Source organism: Amblyomma americanum, chromosome 1, assembly GCF_052857255.1.
Source record: "Amblyomma americanum isolate KBUSLIRL-KWMA chromosome 1, ASM5285725v1, whole genome shotgun sequence".
NCBI classification, from domain to species: Eukaryota; Metazoa; Arthropoda; class Arachnida; order Ixodida; family Ixodidae; genus Amblyomma; species Amblyomma americanum.
Window position 1 is genome coordinate 186,112,883 of NC_135497.1, and position 20,404 is coordinate 186,133,286.

Here is a 20,404-nt window from a genome sequence, read left to right on the forward strand (position 1 = left end):
GGCGCTCGACTACTGATCCGGAGTTCCCGGGTTCGAACCCGACCGCGGCGGCTGCGTTTTTATGGAGGAAAAACGCTAAGGCGCTCGTGTGCTGTGCGATGTCAGTGCACGTTAAAGAACCCCAGGTGGTCGAAATTATTCCGGAGCCCTCCACTACGGCACCTATTCATTTCTTCTTTCACTCCCTCCTTTATTCCTTCCCTTACGGCGCGGTTCAGGTGTCCAACGATATATGAGACAGATACTGCGCCATTTTCTTTCCCCCAAGAAACCAATTATTATTATTATTCAGCGCAGATCGGGTTTGGGGTAGGTGTCGCATTTGTAAATATACCAGCGCAAAATGTAAGCCCATGTTACGGCAGAAGGGAAGACATCACGACAAATCCATTGCTCTCCTCACTGTAGTCGCGTCTATTTTTGTGTACTCACTTCGTTTTTACAATGCGTGAGTATCGTTACAACTGATCCTGGTTGGACGAGCGTAATGGAAACGCCTGCTAGATGCTGCGGGCATCTTGGAAGCCTAAACGCGAGAAGCAACGCGCAAGCTGTGCAACATACTCTGAAAAGCTGTTAAAATTGTATGCACTGAATTTCGCGAGATAGGGGTCACAGTCATGTTCTCACAAAAAAAAATCCTCAGCATAATTAATCCAGTTAATGAACAATTTCGAGCGTAAGGAGGCCCGTACCAAATCGCACTCAGCTTGCCACCCTTACAAATGCTGGTAAGGAATTGTCTGTTTTGCTTCTGGGGCCTGATGTTTAATTCACAGGAAGTTATTTTAAACACCTGTTTTGATGCACAGCACGGGGAAGGCGCAAATGCAACCATTTTTCGCTTAATTTTGTACACTAGGTATGCGGATATCCATGGCTATTGAGGAAGGCTCCAATTTTGTTCCTCTTACGTTATGTTAAGGTCTGTTTACACAATGAACCCCATATCGTAGACGCCGCAGTGCCTTTGGCGGTCGTCTGCTGATACCAAGGTCGCCAGTTCGATTTCTGCCATGGCGGCCATATTTCGATGGAGGCGTAATACAAAAATACCCGTGTGCGGCAGCGACAAGTGGCGCATGTTAAAGATCCCCATTTGGGCTAAATTATTCTGCAGCCCTCCACTACGGTGTTCCTCACACCCCATGTGTCGGTTCGAGACGTTAAAGTCGACAATTACAAAAAATAAAATCTGGAGACCAGTTTTTGTGTCGCGAAACAGGCTTCGCGTGGCGTTCTACTTTCTGTTCGTAATGATCGCGCCTGGCCCGTATCTGGCCTGGCCCCGGTTGATGATGATGATAATGATGATGATTTTGTCCTCTGGTTGAATGGTACGTACCCACGGTGGGGGATTGGACAGGTTACATTGGCCCCGGTTATCTGCGCACCAGGGGTTCCAGCAGAAATTCCGATATCCTTTCTTCTGACGGCGGACCCCGGATCCTTGGCTGCCATGTTGGTGAACGTCGCACAGTGAAATGTGATGCGCATGTCTAATCCTGTTATCAGCACCTGTGATGCTGGAGGTCAGAGCAAGCGGCTGTAAGTGGATTAGGCATACGCACGGCCTGTCGCCGTGCTACGTTCACCAACATCAGACAATTGTCCGCGGGCAGTGTGCATACCTAACGCACCGAAAGCAGAACGCAACCCGGACCAAGGAACGGCAAGAGGCCCGTATTGTGAATCCACATTTACTAAAGAATTCCATGATCCATCAAAAGTATTGATCATTATACCTAGTAAAATCACTGCCCGGATGAACAATTTCTGCGCAAATTGTCTGTGTTAATAGCTTGCTGTTCACCAGGAATATATTGGCACATAGCCACCCAATCTGAACCTGGCAACGTTTGGCAGAAGGTTAGGTGGGTGGATGAGATTAAGAGGTTTGCAGGCATAAGGTGGGTGCAGCTGGCAAAGGACAGGAATAACTGGAGAGCCATGGGAGAAGCCTTTGACCTGCAGTGAGCGTAGTCGGGCTGAAGACAGCGATGATGATAATGACCCACCCAAACCCCCAACCCAACCTCCCATACCCACACCCAACCCCTTCCTCCCAATGGGAAGCCACTGTTTCGAGAGCACAAACCAGGATGACCAGCGCAGACTGATCGACCAGGCAAGCCCGATTGGAACAGATAATGAGGCCCTGGACTCAGGTCTCTAACCTCTTGTGGCTACAGTCAGGCTGCTGCTGCTGCTAATGATGATGAAATAAAGTTTTCCAATTGGTCGGTAACATTCAAACTTTAGAACCGACCGCACGCGCACAAATCGAAAGGTTAGAAAAGTGAAAAAATTATGCTGCAGAATGCACGTTATTTCTTTCGAGCGAAACCAATTCCAAGCACAGAGAAAAGAAAGTAGAAGAGGCCGAGTTTGCCCCTGCAGCCAGTTGAGAGAACCCCGTTGTGCCGGAAGCTTTGCGATACGAAAAATAGTTCGCGTTGTACGGCGCATATCGTTTACACGGCATGCTGTACGTGAACTGAAGGTCTTATATATAAGCTCTGAAACGCATTTACTATGGCAGGAACAGGCTGCGGCACTACTTTATGCGCTATTGAGTCGACACGCGTACACATAGGAACAGAGTTGAGGAAGAAGTGAGCGTTGATGCGGCGCAAGGCTACAAATGCGTGGACCCTTGACCCGGGCAGGCAGTCGGCATCTTGACAGCTGAGTCTCGGAGTGGCATCGAACATGCGCGAGATAGTCCACATCCAGACAGGCCAGTGTGGCAACCAGATTGGGGCGAAGGTAAGCCACCTCTACCACCTCGTGGGTTATTTCACGGCTCAGGGGATCGCGGTTGCCATTCGCTCCCAGTGCCGGTCGCGGCGCGTTTTACGTTGGTGATTACGTTGCGTCCTAAACGCCACGTACTAGAATCTCGTTTCAGGATACGGGCGAAAGCAATTGCCTGTGAAGCAGTCGCGGCTTTTACCAGACGTACCGCTTTCGTTCTAAGTTGTGGCCTCTTTGCGTTGGACAATGTTGAGCCCTAGCTAATGCTCATCAAATCTCTTGTTCTTGACAACTCCTTTCGCTCTGACCTTTTAATTACTGCTCGCGCTTTGAGAGCGTTGAGATATTGTTGTTGTTTTATGGCATATAGCTCAGACTTTATTCCCGGTTGTAAAAAAATTCGAGACAATCGGTCTTGGCGGAGAGGTGACATGGAACAGTTTTATGGCAAATGACTGCCGCAAAGCGATCGGCGAAAATTCTTCGCCGGAATTTTTTTTCGCACGACCTAGTTTTCGCGTTTGATGCAATTCAAAGGCCTCAAGTGATCTTAGGCCCTGCCGGGTTTCCGCCATCAGCAAGACACATGGCAGGTGAGAATCGATGGCAGTTGACGAGTTGACTACAAAATCCAGTTGACAAGTGTAACTGTAGCAGTTATGTTGCTTTCGCTGTGAATTACATCCTCTAACTATGCTTTGACTGCCGCCACCGCGCGATGTGACGCCACTCTCATTACTGAATTCTTTTCCCGTCTGCAGTTTTGGGAGGTGATTTCCGATGAGCATGGCATCGATCCAAGCGGGGCGTACCATGGCGATTCGGACCTCCAGTTGGAGCGCATCAATGTCTACTACAATGAGGCCTCCGGTACGCGTCTGGCTGTATTTCGGTTGATAATTTCACTTTGAAGCTTCCCCGTCGAGTTGATCTTGCTTTGCGGCTGTTTCGCACTGCTAATCATTACGGAAATTTGCCGGGCCGTTTGGCACATGACTTCAACAGAAGCAGCAAGCGAAACACAAAACCGAACGCTGTGTGTATGGTTGTCTCTTATTCTCGGTCCTGCCTTAATAGCGCTGTTTGTGCTGTTAAGCTGATATCTGGCCTGTCAATGGAGCTTCTTCAACGGCAGGCCTTTGCTCTTCAAGCTTTAAATTCTACAACCGATCGCGCAAATCTAGTTAGGTCAAAGTGCAACGTCTAGTGACCTCTTCTCCTTGCGGCATGTTATGTTAGGCCATAGCAGCTTTTCAGGTTGCATTGCCACAAGTACCGCAGGGATTAGCTTGAAGGTTCTTGACCAAAGCATTTTTTTCATAGGCAATGAATGTTCACAACGCGAATGAGTTTTTAATAATAATAATAATAATAATAATAATAATAATAATAATTGGTATTGGGGGAAGGAAATGGCGCAGTGTCGGTCTCATATATCGGCGGACACTTGAACCGCGCCGCAAGGGAAGGCATAAAGGTGGGAGTGAAAGAAGAAAGGAAGAGAGAGGTGCCGTAGTGGAGTGCTCCAGAATAATTTCGACCACCTGGGGATCTTTAACGTGCTCTGACATCGCAAAGCACACGGGCGCCTTAGCGTTTTTCCTCCATAAAAACGCAGCCGCCGCGGTCGGGTTCGAACCCGGGTTCTGAATTCCCTCGTCAGGTTTGACGAGGACATAGTCCGTCTCCCCTCTACTACGTTTCCTTTTGCTACAGTGAGTTTGTAAGGAGTTTTTAATTCTATGTTGGCTAATACCGCCGCTGTGCTTCATTTGGAAGGGGCTCGCTCATGACATCCATGATTTGGCGGACGCATTTCTATGGAGGCGAGATCATAAAGAGCCGTGTGTTCTGCGATCTTATTGCGCGTAAAGTAACCCGAGGTGGTACAAATTTATCCAGAGGCCGGCACTACTGCGTTGATGACAACCCATGTACAGTATTCGGAATGTTAATCCCATATAGGACACCGTAAGTTTAGTAATACGAAACAGATTCGAAACAGGAGTCGCAACAGGACGTTAATGTAGTGACATCATTTTGATCCATCTCAATTTATCTATCAACATTTCACCTTCTGTTTTTCTGCTGTAAGATATTTAAATATTTTATTATTAAATATAACTGGATCTGCTGTTTAAAGACCGGGAGGTGGCGCAAGAACCTAGTAGTGCCGCTTTTATTTGCTATGACACCTACAGTTGGCGCGCTCCATTTTCATTTCTTTAACTGGCTTTGTTGTGACGCAGGTACTTGAAATAACTGCACGGTATCTTTGTTGCCGCTAAGTGATATTTGTTTTTTGTTTGAGGAGGTAAATACGTGCCTCGGGCCATCCTGGTTGACTTGGAGCCGGGAACCATGGACGCCGTCCGCTCGGGACCGTTTGGACCACTCTTCCGGCCGGATAACTTTGTGTTCGGTAAGGGGCTTCTCGGCTTAAAACCTACTACATAAACACATCCACAAGAGCGCACAGTATAGACTAATCTTTAAAGCGTACAACTGGCTTAATTTGTACCCACATCCCTGTACGCACAGCGAATCCTCGCTCAGTGTAATCCAGTCCGAGTAACAGTCAGTTTAATACAGCCACGCAATCAAGTACTTCGAGTTTGATCTATGGACATTCTCATCAGTTCCTTGCGAAACCTAGGCCGCCAAGATTGAGACGCAAGCTTGGTGGTTCATCAAGAATGTAGTGCGCCGTGAAAAGAGCATATTACGAGAGAAGAAACACATGGGCCATTTCGAAAATAAAATGAATTGGAATCGATGATATACAAGGCAAAAGCTGTCGGCGTTCAATGTGTTCATTAACGTGGACACCATTCTAGACGCTTAAGGTAGTGCGTAAACTGGCTCCCCGGGTCAGTGGACGTTTCACTCGCCCTTCGAGGTACGTGACGATGGTGAAGACATGTGGGCTGCATACATTAATATTAATTGGTTTTTGGGGAAAGGAAATGGCGCAGTATCTGTCTAATATATCGTTGGACACCTGAACCGCGCTGGAAGGGAAGGGATAAGGGTGGGAGTTAAGAAAGGAAGAAAGAGGTGCCGTAGTGGAGGGCTCCGGAATAATTTCGACCACCTGGGGATCTTTAACGTGCACTGAAATCGCACAGCCTACGGGCGCCTTAGCGTTTTGCCTCAGTAAAAACGCAGCCGCCACGGTCGTGTTCGAACCCGGGAACTCCGGAGCAGTAGCTGAGCGCCCTAACCACTGAGTCATCGCGGCGGGTCTCTGCATACATTAGCACTGATAACTTCGTTGTAGACACGCGGCACTGCAGTAATAGGCCGCAGCGTTCATTGGGTGATCAACCTCTCGCGATCATCAACTGCAACGAGCCACAGAGGCAGGGTGAACGTGCTGCATATCAAAAGTGCGGAAGGCAATCAAATGGGGTTTTAAAGTGAAGGCTTTTCTGGCCGCAAACTTGCGATATCGCCGTGGCGGTGCTCCGAGGATGCACATAACGTCAAAACGCGCGGCTCACCGCGCATAATTCTCTCTTTCTCGCTCCCTAGTCACTACTGAGCATGAGCCAATAGTAGCATCGAGCCACAGGTGTCCGCCGCTGCGCAGCGCCACGCCTTTCCTCAAAATCCAACTTTCAATTGTCAGCTTTCTCTTTTTTCTTTCCCTCCCTTCTTTATCGCTTCCATTACGGCGCGGCTCGGGTGTCCACCGAGATATGTGAGACGGTTACTGTGTCATTTCCTTTCCTCAAAAACCAAACAAAACTAGTCAGCCGACGGTGTTCATAGTTCATTGGCGTTGACAACTTTGAAAAGGCCGTTCATTTTCACGAAAGGAAAGACGTAATAATAAACGTAATAATTGGTTTTTGGGGAAAGGAAATTGCGCAGTATCTGTCCCGTATATCGTTGGACACCTGAACCGAGTCGTAAGGGAAGGGATAAACGAGGGAGTGAAAGAAGAAAGAGGTGCCGTAGTGGAGGGCTCCGGAATAATTTCGACCGCTTGGGGATCTTTCACGTGCACTGACATGGCACAAGACGCGGGCGCCTTAGCGTTTCTCCACCATAAAAATGCAGCCGCCGCGGTCGGGTTCGAACCCGGGAACTCCGGATCAGTAGCCGAGCGCCCTAACCGCTGAGCCACCGCGGCGCACAACCGGCTCCGTGTGTCAGCGGAGACCTAAATCTCGCTTCCATGCACGTGGCGCTGGTATCCAACTGCAAAAGACTGCTTTGATTGCGTTCCCCACACTGGATAGGCAGCGCGCCCTCCCTGCCACCCTGGGAGGTGGCACGCAGTTAATGGTTGATCGCGAGATCTTGATCAGTAAACGAACGCAGCGGCCTAGCTATTGCTGCAGTGCCGCATGTCAGCCACAACGCTGTCAGCGCTATTGCATTCAGGCCACATCTCTCTCCCACCACTGCCACGTGCATCAAATCACGAATGAGGCGTCCGCATATCCAGGCAGTCAGTTATGCGCCCTTCCTTTATACAACTCCATCATCGTCTAGAACATTGTCAACGCCAAGAACACTGTGAACGCCGACACCTTTCGCTTTGTATACCCTAGATTAACTGAGCTACTCCACATTAATTTTTTGCAGTTGCATGCCAACGCCACGTTACATGAAAGCGAAAGTGAGGTGTCCAATGACCCAGGGAGCCAGTTGTGCGCCTTTCCTTTCGTAAAAATGAGCGGCTTCTACGTTGTCAACAACACCAATGCACCAAATGAGCGCCGGCGGCTCATTTTTTTTTGTTTTGAGGAACGGAAATGGAGCAGCAACTGTCTCATATGTCTCGGTGGACACTAGATCGAATGGATAAATACGGGATGGAAACAAGAAAAAAGAAAACTTGAGAATCGAATTTAAGGAAAGGTGTGGCGCTACGTAGCGGCGGAATACCTATGGCTCGGTGCAACTAGTGGCTCATGCGCAGTAGTGACTAGACACGCTTACCCGAAATGGGCCGCTGGCTATAGCCTAGCGTAGCTCTCGCTACAAACAATTCCATCCGCCTTTGACACAACACCACATCACTCAGCAAAACGCATAGGTAGCGCATTACACAAGGAAGGGAGGCGGCCGTCTGCGGGGACAATCCGGCATAAAACAAAATATTCCAGACAGATATAACACAGGATATGAGCACAGCTGGCGGTTCTCCCTCCCCTGTGTTCATGTCATTTGTCACCCGCTTTACGTAGGGACTCGCTTGTGTCCCGTAGATTGTGTTCTGTAGCCGAGTACAATGCGAGCCATGACTTGTTGAATCGTTTGCAGACGTGAACATATATTTTGAACTTCTTTCACCCGTCGCATTATCGGGAACTTCCGCAAGCTGTTAACTCCAACTCTGTTGAGCGTTGTTTATCTCTCTTCTCGCTACCTCCACCATGCAGCATAAGTATTGTTTTTTCCGCCCAGAGCATGGCTTTCTTTCATGCCCAGCTTTCTGTGACATCTACTACTTGTGCCATCTACCGGCAGTGGCGGCGACAGGGAGCGTAACTGAATGGGAAGAGGTACAAAAAAAAAATCGTAAAACGTGAACAAAATCACCTACAGAAATGCTTCGGGGATTTGTGTAATATACACTTAGCTGAGGAATGTGCCGAAGTTTCTGTCCTGTGCTATTAATACACGAGCTTCCCAGCGCGTTTGAATATTATACGATGCTGCCTACGAAGGGGGCCAAAGTTTTGCCATTTTTACAGACTTTGAAACTGTATAGCACCGTAACACGAATAGATATCGAAAATGCTTCCCGGTTTTAGGTACCCAAATATATGGTGTTTAAAATGGTGTGCAACGATCTGGCATAGCTTTGATCAAGAAGCTTCCTGAGGCCTTATAATTGAAACGTGATATTGCCTAAAATATGAAAGATGGCGCCCGGCACCGAGCTACGCTACAGAAATACTGCTGAAGTTGCGTACATTTCGACGCTTATCTTTTTATCGGGTGACTTTTGCCTTGCAGACAAGAACACATGTCAGAGCTCGAACCCAGTGTCTCGACCGGAGCTTTAAATAAAGAAGGTTGTTACGATGACCATGCTTTAACGCAGCTACATAAAATATTCGCGGCGGTTCATATATGCTTGTCATGGAGCAACTTTGCAAATTTTCAGCCCTTTGCTATTATTTAAAAAATTATTTTGGGGCATGTGATCATAATATATTAGGGTATGAGAGCTAGCTCGCCTGAATTGTAGCTATTCTTGTTACTTTTAAAGAGCGTAGCGGCATTCAAACGGCCGACATCAAAAAGTATTCGCGGATATAAATGTTTACGTTTATTCTTTCAATACTTATTTAAGAAAATTTGATATAGCTTTACTCAGAAACATTCTGAAGCTGTTCAGCTGTTGTCGGCCAGAACACAGAATATGGAGTCTAGAAGCAAATAGCGTCTATATAGAAGTTCAGGTTGTTACTGTCACGTTCACCTGTAATGCTTTCAAATTAGTGACTCTAGCGTTGTCCGAATATGGTGACTCGAGTTTGCACTTAGAGTTCTAACCTGGGTTCAGAACCTTTTGTTTTGGTCAACTAATTTTAATAAATGTGCTCGTTTCTGTAGAAAATATATTAGTATGAATGTATGAATGAAAAATTTCACGCATGATCACTATTCATACTTTTATTGCTGCAGCTATTGGCGACTTTTTTGCTGTTCTTTCATTCTGACTTCTGTAATATGCATGCATGATGTATTGTCGGGATCCATCCTGTGTAACACAATTGAAAAAGTGAGGCTTCGCTTTTGAGGTACGAAACTTCGCTTTTAAAGATACCGCAAGATACCGCCAACTTTTTTCCATTTTTGCAAACAAATTGGTGAATTTAATTGTGTCCACTTCTGGGCTACGAGAAAGCGCTTTTACATGGACGTCATCAAGGAAGCATTTCATAACGGTATATATAAATGGTAAATATTGTGGCTGTCGCAATTTGCAACGCTGCCAGCCGCTACGCTGCCAGTCGCTGCTACGCTGCTTCGTCGGCCGATTGTCATGATATCGCATTTAATTCTCCCGCACCTCCCAGAGTGACATCGCAAGTTGCCGCCATGTGCAAGAGGGTTAAACACGGATTAAAAGGGTTAGTCGCGATGTCATATCAATCGTCTGAAGCGACTGTCTTGACAGCCTCCTTTCAAGAACGTTTGCATCTGTCCTTTGAGGCTGGGCTGTAATCATTTTAAGCAATAAATTTTTCTTTTTCACCAGTATAATAGATGAGTTGCGTTATCGCAAGCAGCATGCTTTTAAGATTCATCTTCTTCAAAATGCTATGAAAACGTCTAAAAAATTGACCGCCAATCGCAAGATCAAAGGATGTCAAGGGGTATAAATTAGAGGGGGAAGAAAAATAAAAAACAACTAAGTGTCCTGCCCACGCCAGTACCAATACTACATTGAGACTGTTAAAAGAATGAAAACTAGAAGTGCCCCCCGGTAGGACGGCCAATGAAAATCAAGAGAACCACCCCCACAAATACATTCGAAGAGAGAGGGAACGGGTGGGGGGGGGCGGCAAAGTCTTGCACAGGGTGCCGGGTGATGTAAGGCCGGCTCAGGACCCAGCCGCTATGCCCACCTTTCAGCGTACGCGAAATGCAACAACGCTCCGGCTGTTTACCCCCGGGGGGTCGAATTAGTTCGAAGCGCTCCAGTGCGCTGTCCCTCATAGCCTGTAAGGAACTAATTTGTATAATTTCATTGTAGCTTTTCCCAGTTCCCAGGTTACTCTGCCTGCAGCAGCTTTGATTTCTGTGGTCAGGTGAAAAACTAATTATACTGCACTGAACAATACTTTCGCTTACTTTGGAAGCAGCAGCGTTTGGTAAATCAAACCAAATACAATTGTAATAGAGAGGTAGAGCGCAACAAAAATAACCAGACGGTAAAAAGGAATGGATACCAATAAAATAAGTCACGAATTGCATTCTATGTTACAAAGTTAATGAGACTATCAAATAGGCGGGGATGTCATTATAGCAGGCGGGGATGTCATTATAGCACGTAGCGGAAAGCACAATGTCAGCAAATTACCATGAATGAAGGGGAAGCCTTCGCAACGATAACACTCATGGGAAGTGATCTGTTACGTTTACAGTAATATTCGAAGCACTGGAGGTTATATTTCTTTTCTCCTATGCACCTTTGGGGAGTAAATCGAGCAAATGTAAAAGGTTATTTTCATGGCGTCGCTGTCAATAAACTTGCACTTATCACACTATCTGATAGCTGGTGCGGAAGGGGTTATAACTTCCCCGCAAAAAGGCAAGGACAAGGGCTATAGTTCCGACATAAAATATTTTATTATACACTTTTTATACAACATTTGGAAACAATGTGTACAGTCAGAATAACATAGCGTCATTACCTTGTGTTCATGTTACATGTACAACCAGAACGATGCACTCCAAACGTAACGAATATGAATATAACTAAACACACTTCACAGCAACATGGCATACAAAAGAAGCAATACTTTGCGAAAAGAATAAAGAACAAGGCAAACTTTTAATCGGTTGCCAAACAAAATGAGTCAGCAAAGAAGGACATACAAATGAACATAAATGATGGCATTGAATGTGCGTAGTATTGCAGTCGTCACTTTTCTCGAGCCTGTTTGTGCGCATTGTGCACTTGATGCCAGTATCATATGATCTACGCCCGATACGACCAATCAGTTTTCTTAAATTCGCTGCAAATTTTTTTCCTGCTGCCCCGCAGAACTCAAAGGCGTGTGTGCATGTTCATTTTCAAAGCACCCCCCCCCAAGTATTTTTATAGCTGTACTGATTGCGTTATAAATCGGTTATCCATGGTTTGTTTACAGAAAAGAATTTTCTTACGCAAAAGACAAGCCAAAATATCATTTTATAAGTGACAACTGCCATACTTACAAAACACACATATCACATTTATATTGCACCAAAAATTGCTCAGGGCATATAAGGCAGTTAAACAGTCACATAATACAAATACACTATTTTTAGTACACACCGAACACTCCTTTAGAAGCAGGTTACATAAGGCATCAGGAACAGTACTCTTCATCTTCAAGCAGTGATTCACTTTCTAAACTAGAGGTACAACACAGCACTATAAATATAGGAGGAAACAAGCAAAATTAAAAGGCACATCTCACCACATAACTGTTATCTCCTCCTATGGCTACAATCATTGCTTTTCTCTTTCTTTCCTTACAAGGTTGCGAAGTTTTTCTATTGATTTGACTCCGAAGCTCCGTGCGCAATTCTCCTGCATCCATGTCGTCCACATTTTGTAGACATGCAGTTTCTTTCGCTCACTTTTTCATCTGCACAGCGTAGCCTCTTCGCCCGTGTCTCTTGAATAAGTCCCTCAAACCAATACTATTGTTCCCGCTTTTTATATGCACGGCTTAGTCTGATATTCTCACTCACTTCAAGCCTTTTCGCCAGCTTGAGAGCGTCAGCGGCTGCATTCCACATGTTAGACTTCCCATGGTGTAGATGCTTTAGCACGTCGTTTATTTCCTCTAACCCTGCGCCTTTAAATTCAACCAAGGCACTTGAACCTTTCTTGCTTTGCGGAAGCGTGGTGCGCGAGAATATGAATGTACGGCGTAACTCTATCGCCACCATAGGCTTTGCAACCTTGGGCTCCTAATTCTAAGAACGTGTGAAAGAATTCTGAGGTTTCTCTTTCTATGCTGCGACCTTCAACATCATTTTCCAGGTGGTAAAAAATTTTCCGCATAAGCTTCCAAAGGAGCAAAGTTTTTTCCTCTGTCTGAGGGTGCAATTTCCCGGCCAGTTTTTCAGGCAAAGCCTTTAGCAGGCGCTCACAATCGCCCCCCGATACCGACGTGAATGTTTTTCTCTTGTTTCCTTCATTCGTTTCCCAGACGTGAAATTTAATCCCACAGTTATTTATGGCGTCAACGATGTCCTGAACGTGCATGGTCATACAACGTGGGTTGCGGACTTTTTCACGGTAATCTCTGTCTTCTGCTTCTGAAAGCAATCCATCTACAAGGCGGTTAACTATTCTTAACTTCATGTGCAATACATCAGGAATTATTAAATCAGAGTCGAAGTTAAACAATGGCACGTTTTCCATCCCGTTCGCCTCTGCGCAGCAATCAGCTTTCATGTTCTCAAGAGTGCGGATCAAAGGAGGCTCATTAAAGCTCCTGTTACTTGTCAGAACTGAGCACCTTGTCTGTGGGTTTGCTCGACAAAATGGACAAGGATAGTGTGATGCAGCAGACTGCAGACAATGAACAACAAGCAAAAATTTCAAATCTGACCCTAGACAGATGCGAATCGGAATCTCGTGGTCCCCTACAGATATGCTACCCCTTCGTGCGACAACATTAATTTCTTTTATCAAATCCCGAAAAGCATCTCTTATTTCAAAATAACCTTCCGAGATCTCCGCCACTCCGAGAAGGCGATGAAGGTTATGGCTTTGTAGGTGCCGCGTTTTGCAAATGATGACGAATGATAATGTTGTCCAGGTCGTGCGTCTACTCACAACGCAGCCATCACCTTCTATTTTTACAAGGAGTGCCTCGGTGGAGATCTCTGTCTCTGAGTGGCTTTCCTTTATTGCATATTCCAGTACTGATTTTCTTCTGGATACAGTTTGTGCAAGTATACGCCTTTCACAACCCGCCCCTTCAGGTCAGAGTGGCGCTGGCAACAATTGGGCCAAGGGCCACTACACCGAGGGTGCTGAACTGGTGGACTCGGTGCTCGACGTTGTGCGCAAGGAAGCGGAATCCTGTGACTGTCTGCAGGGATTCCAGCTGACCCACTCCCTGGGCGGTGGTACTGGATCTGGCATGGGCACACTGCTCATCTCGAAGATCCGTGAAGAGTACCCCGATCGCATCATGAACACCTACAGTGTAGTGCCCTCGCCAAAGGTGTGTGACATTATCTGCATGACCCAATTTCAGCATCTTTGAAGCAAATCAATCATGACATTTTGGCCTTGCTTAATAAGGCGTCTTCCTTGAATTTTGATTAGTCGTTATGCACAAAGTTCTCATTCTCTTCCTGCGGCTACCTCTAGGTTTCGGACACTGTCGTCGAGCCCTACAATGCTACTTTGTCAGTGCATCAGCTTGTGGAGAACACCGACGAGACCTACTGCATCGACAACGAAGCACTCTACGACATCTGCTTCCGGACGCTTAAGCTCACGACTCCCACCTACGGAGACCTTAACCACTTGGTTTCTGCAACGATGTCGGGTGTGACCACATGCCTGAGGTAAGTATTTCGCAGCTTCATTCAAGGGGTCACTTGAGCGCCTCATGCATGTTCATAAAGAGCCCAAAGAGGTCGACACCATCCGCCGAATTGTTAGTTCCGACGGTAGTGATCGGTTCATTATGGAACAACCACTGCAAAGATTGCGGTCGCCAAGGTCTTTTACAAAATGTTTAGAGTAATACACTACAGCTAATCTCCATGTATAAACTGCATATGGTGGCAATATTTTCAGAAAATACAATGACGAGCAAGAAAGCAAATAAAAGCACCCTCACCGTCCGCACAAAAACTAACAAACACCGCACCTGCTATAGCCAGCCAAGCAGCTGCTCAAGGAAGCTTTGAAAAGCACTTCAAGGAAAGTGAATTTGGCAACGGCAGCCATAACGAGAAGGCGGCTGCCGTCGTGAATAATGGAGCGGCTCCTAATCTACGGCATGCGATTGCACACATTGGGAATAAAATGTCCGTGTTTAACCACTGTACCTCAGAAACTCATGAGGCGAAAAGGTAAATTAAGGCCTCGCGCTGTAAATGATGAAAAACTACTCTGTTCAAAAAGCAAACATCTCAAATCTCTTGGAAATAATTTAGGTGTGTGTCAGTGGAGAATGCTTTTTGAAATGTTTCTCCTTTATAAAGCGCACATTTATCTCGTTCAGCTCCTTAATCCTAGCGTACAGGACCTCCATATAAAGCCTCACGTACAGTGAAATCAGTTACCCCCGTTTTCTCTGCGGGAAAAGGGAATACAAATTCCCACGTTTTGGTATGGAAGTTTTTCTTCGATAAATAGTGGCACTTTCTGAGGAAGTAGGGAGCAGAGTACCACATAAGCCTGCTGAGCAGTCAGTATGGAATACTTGTTGCCATTGTTGGGGGATGGTGTTTTAGGGCCTGGAGAACGATCACATAATTTTAAAGTGCCACGACAACCGGCAGACCGGTGAAGTTAATACCCATCGATGTTCTCCTAATGTAGTAATTTGTATAACATTCGGATTTGGATACGAAGCAGTGACCATGTGAAGAATCCATTTTTATTTTTTGTGACTTTGCCAATGAATCGAAACAGCAACAGAAGAAATCTTGTTATCTTACTGGAGCTGGTTTGTTTCGCCGCCGTTGTAATTTGGCTGAGGCAAATAACAGGCATGCAGTTTCAATGTTCTCTAGAACAGACTGGCAAAGTGTAAACTATGTCACTTCTGAAATTTCCATGAGTTCGTTCTTTCATTGGGCTTCGTTGTCTGCACTGGCGTGAAGAGAACTGAATTTCAAATTTGATGACCCGATATTCAAAAGCTTTGAATGAACAGCGGCAACAATCGCGACATTCTACAAGATGCCTCCACTGACCATTGTAGCTGCTCCATAATCTTACCACAATCTTGTTCTCACTGCTCCCAAACAAGAGCGCCCAACATACCTCTGTAAATTCTCTCTCCCCTTGTGAATTAAGCGGGCTTCTAATCAAGCACCGTCCCATTCCTCACAGATTTCCTGGGCAGCTGAATGCTGATCTTCGCAAGCTGGCCGTTAACATGGTGCCCTTCCCTCGCCTCCACTTCTTCATGACTGGCTTTGCTCCACTCACGTCCCGCGGCTGCCAGCAGTACCGGGCTCTGACTGTGCCGGAGCTGACGCAACAAATGTTCGATGCCAAAAACATGATGGCTGCTTGCGACCCCCGCCACGGTCGTTACCTGACAGTTGCTGCAGTCTTCAGAGGCCGAATGAGCATGCGGGAAGTCGATGACCAGATGCTCAACATCCAGAACAAGCAGTCGAGTCACTTCGTTGAATGGATCCCGGACAACGTAAAGACAGCTGTCTGTGACATACCGCCTCGAGGTCTGAAGATGTCTGCTACTTTCATTGGGAACAGCACAGCCATTCAAGAGCTTTTCAGGCGGATCTCCGAGCAGTTTACAGGTGACCATCGTGTTTGATTTGAAAGTGCTTCTTAAAAGCACATGCTTTCATTGTAGGTACCCATTGCTGTCGATTTTCTGGAACAGCGCATTTTCGGGGACAGTTCTAGGAGTGTGACCCCACCTGCTTGATATATTATTTTTTTGCAGCTATGTTCCGCCGCAAGGCCTTTCTGCACTGGTACACCGGAGAGGGCATGGACGAGTTTGAGTTCACCGAGGCAGAGTCCAACTTAAACGAACTGGTGTCAGAATACCAACAGTACCAGGAGGCCTCAGATGAGGACGAGGGGGAATTCGAGGAGACCCAGGCAGAGGCCTAGTTTGTGTGCAGTGCTTTTTTTCTTTCGGTTTACAATAAAGTGTTTGTTTGTCGTGGATCCTTTTTTTGAGCCAGGTGCTTGTGCACTTTAGTATGTCGTAGGCCCGGACTGCGTCACAAGGATGGTCACGAAAAGCAGCTAAACCTTACTGTATTGCAATGTGCGCACATCTGTAAATAGCAGTGTGACCGCCGTTTTCGGCATTTTGACGAAACTCTAAAATCTGTTAAAATCTTCTCATCGAACCGCTTTTAGAGCGAACGCAAGGTGATCAAGGAAAACTAGTTTTGATGAGCTATTATTGGTCTCGGATACTTCCTGTCTGATGATGTGGCAAATTCTCTGTGCTGTCGAAACTGATATGACAAGAGCCGGTTTTTAGAACATCGCTACGGAGAATACATTTTGCTTATTCTCAGTGTTACTTGACTGAGGTTATTTGGCATATTATCTAGCCATCTTTTGTCTCATATTTTTACGATTTATAACAACAATTTCAGTGACGGGATCTTCGTCAATACTAGGACGATCGAATCACTTTCCTTGAGAGACTCTTCTACTTGAGGCAAGGAAAACACGTTGAGAAGACGCCCACATCACATCAAGTAGCATTTGAGGCTGCTTGACCAATTCATTGTTCAGCGATAGTCTAGCTCCTCGGGGCTGCTGAACCTGTAGCGATCTAACCACAAGGCCCATATCTCGTCCTTCTGTGAGCGGCATAGCCCTAACCCGGGACGCAGCGCAAAAAGGTTCGTCGTCAAAGGCTTTGGCGATTCGCCACTGTGAGGAGCCCTCAACCCTTAATACTCAACGAACATTGTCCGTGTTGAATTCTGCGCTATTGATTCAGAATCCCTTAGCGTGGTGTCCACAGAAACGGAGGGTAGGTGCTTTGGAAACCACGCGAGCTTTCGTGATCTGAAAGCCCTATGGTTGGAGGCGGGAGCGATATTTCCGGCGAGGGCCTGGGGTAAACAGCTCTTTGTTTCTATAGCAGTTTAGCGTCAGCATCACCAGCTCTTAACGCGATAGCGGTAAAGGCCCCGTTCACCCGAAAATCCAGAGCCGATGTTCGTGTTTTCGGTGTCGTGAGTGAAAAATCGCAAGCTCTTGATTGCCCAGGTATTGAATGCCCAGGTATTTTTGGATGCAAAGTACAGAACGACCGTTTGCATATATGGTAATTAACCGACTTCGCTACCACGTTATACCCTTAGGGCGGAGCTTAAGTGATCCTTCCAAGTTTTGCATGGCAGGTAGGAAAGCGCTTCCTGATGTCCCTGAGGGGCTCAAGTATGTCTCCGTAGTACGTTTGCATTACAGGATAGGTTCCCACTTCGTCGACTACCGTTTGGTTTTATGACCGCGAGCTGTGGCGTTCGTGATTTGATTCCCGGTGTGTAGAGCCCATTTTAATGTAAGTGGTTCTCAGCTGGTACCCCCATGGCGGAATATTTGGGAAGCCTTCTCGATGGGGCTACCGCTGGTGTAATTACGACTGATTGTCGGCGAGTCGAGGTTACTGTCAAGGATCTGTGCCATCTGTTTCCGTCGGCGACTGCGAGGATTTTCGTGGTCAAATAGCAGCCAGGTCGCGGCAGTGTAACGCGAAATTCGGCGACAACTCGTGCACTACTGGAGGGGAAACCGTTGCATTTTTATCGCCTTACCGTAATATCCGGTATACAGTCCGCATGCAGTGTATAGTCCGCAACGCACAATTTTGGCTGCATATGGATTGTAAAACTTTTATTTCCAACAGTTTGAGAGGCTTTAGGCCCCTCGCCTAAACCACAGCCAGAATGTCCTGGCTTGTGGCGGCGTCTTCGGCCAGTTGTACGACCTTTGTCTGAATCATCAGATCGGTGCTGAATAGGAGAGCCTCCCATTGGTCAAGCGACAGAATTTTTTTCCCTCCAGGGGGGCAAAAGGGCATTTCCAATATATATTTTTGAGATCCGCGTTGTGGTGACATAGCTTCCACACATTTTAATATTGTGACGGATAATAAAGACTACACATACCTGGGTTCTGGAATGTATGAGTCTGGAGACGGCTGAAGAGAAAAAAAAATACTACACTTTCCGCACTCGTTACATACACTATCAGAATCAGGCGTGCGAACAGCACATAAAATTATATTTGGCGCAGTTCAAGTATCACAAAACGTGGCAATAGAGTAACCGTCGCGAACTTTGTGCCACATTCAGCGATGCTGAAAAAGAAAAATGCTGTGCAGTGCATGTATACAGATGGTCCGCAAAGCGCAAAATATGAATTTTTTAGCATGTATAACTCGCAGACTTATACCAGAAACAATAGTATATGTTACATAATTTCTGCCCTTCCCGCTAAAATGGCCGCTTGCTATATACATATATATATATATATATATCAAATTCTTTCTCAGTATCAGGAAATGCTAGGCATCTCATGGCAAGGAAATATGCTACAGATTAGAAATTACGACCTACACTGCGCTCATCATCCTCGTCCGTAGCGTTTTCCTCGTTCCATTTACTGACAAGCACAAGGCACCCGGAGCGTATGCAAATTCTAAATCTTCATTTCGGTAAGCACAACGAATGAATGAGTCAGATAACATTTATTTACTTACATTCAACCGCATAAACGAACAGTTCGATCAGTGTTTAGTTTTTTTAACGGCAAGCTCATGATTCACTTAAAGATGACGAAGACGAGGTTTGCGACGTTCCGCGATGTGTTCATCTCTAAAAACTCAGATTTCCTTTAAATAATATAAGGCACACTTTTTACGCACTTCTTGGCCTTCGCCGGATTCTGAGCTGATCCCTCTTTATGGGAGTGTCATTAACCTTGCGAGACCAACGACAACCAAAGACGGTTGACCACAAATCACCTACTCCTTCAGTGCAGATGTCCGCCGCGGTGACTCAGTGGTTAGGGCGCTCGACTACTGGTCCGGAGTTCCCGGGTTCGAACCCGACCGCGGCGGCTGCGTTTTTATGGAGGAAAAACGCTAAGGCGCTCGTGTGCTGTGCGATGTCAGTGCACGTTAAAGAACCCCAGGTGGCCGAAATTATTCCGGAGCCCTCCACTACGGCACCTATTCATTTCTTCTTTCACTCCCTCCTTTATTCCTTCCCTTACGGCGCGGTTCAGGTGTCCAACGATATATGAGACAGATACTGCGCCATTTTCTTTCCCCCAAGAAACCAATTATTATTATTATTCAGCGCAGATCGGGTTTGGGGTAGGTGTCGCATTTGTCAATATACCAGCGCAAAATGTAAGCCCATGTTACGGCAGAAGGGAAGACATCACGACAAATCCATTGCTCTCCTCACTGTAGTCGCGTCTATTTTTGTGTACTCACTTCGTGTTTACAATGCGTGAGTATCGTTACAACTGATCCTGGTTGGACGAGCGTAATGGAAACGCCTGCTAGATGCTGCGGGCATCTTGGAAGCCTAAACGCGAGAAGCAACGCGCAAGCTGTGCAACATACTCTGAAAAGCTGTTAAAATTGTATGTACTGAATTTCGCGAGATAGGGGTCACAGTCATGTTCTCACAAAAAAAATCCTCAGCATAATTAATCCAGTTAATGAACAATTTCGAGCGTAAGGAGGCCCGTACCAAATCGCACTCAGCTTGCCACCCTTACAAATGCTGGTAAGGAATTGTCTGTTTTGCTTCTGGGGCCTGATGTTTAATTCACAGGAAGTTATTTTAAACACCTGTTTTGATGCACAGCACGGGGAAGGCGCAAATGCAACCATTTTTCGCTTAATTTTGTACACTAGGTATGCGGATATCCATGGCTATTGAGGAAGGCTCCAATTTTGTTCCTCTTACGTTATGTTAAGGTCTGTTTACACAATGAACCCCATATCGTAGACGCCGCAGTGCCTTTGGCGGTCGTCTGCTGATACCAAGGTCGCCAGTTCGATTTCTGCCATGGCGGCCATATTTCGATGGAGGCGTAATACAAAAATACCCGTGTGCGGCAGCGACAAGTGGCGCATGTTAAAGATCCCCATTTGGGCTAAATTATTCTGCAGCCCTCCACTACGGTGTTCCTCACACCCCATGTGTCGGTTCGAGACGTTAAAGTCGACAATTACAA

At 46.3% G+C, this 20,404-nt stretch overlaps 1 protein-coding gene across 1 annotated transcript; it reads left to right on the forward strand.

Moving 5' to 3' along the window:
* Window positions 1-2,656: 2,656 nt before the first annotated feature.
* On the forward strand, window positions 2,657-16,348 carry LOC144094098 (tubulin beta-4 chain-like). Its single transcript, XM_077628004.1, has 7 exons — window positions 2,657-2,769; window positions 3,519-3,627; window positions 5,069-5,179; window positions 13,438-13,682; window positions 13,832-14,031; window positions 15,533-15,969; window positions 16,119-16,348. Exons 1-7 carry the CDS (start codon window positions 2,713-2,715, stop codon window positions 16,289-16,291), a joined length of 1,332 nt encoding a protein of 443 aa, XP_077484130.1. The 5' UTR covers window positions 2,657-2,712; the 3' UTR covers window positions 16,292-16,348.
* Window positions 16,349-20,404: the final 4,056 nt, after the last annotated feature.

Excerpts from the sequence above, each read along its gene's own strand:
- LOC144094098 (XM_077628004.1), top strand. The coding sequence starts at position 2,713 with ATGCGCGAGATAGTCCACATCCAGACAGGCCAGTGTGGCAACCAGATT. Across the intron at positions 3,628-5,068 it reads CTACTACAATGAGGCCTCCG|GAGGTAAATACGTGCCTCGG; the intron begins GTACGCGTCTGG and ends TTTTTGTTTGAG. Across the intron at positions 14,032-15,532 it reads GGTGTGACCACATGCCTGAG|ATTTCCTGGGCAGCTGAATG; the intron begins GTAAGTATTTCG and ends CATTCCTCACAG.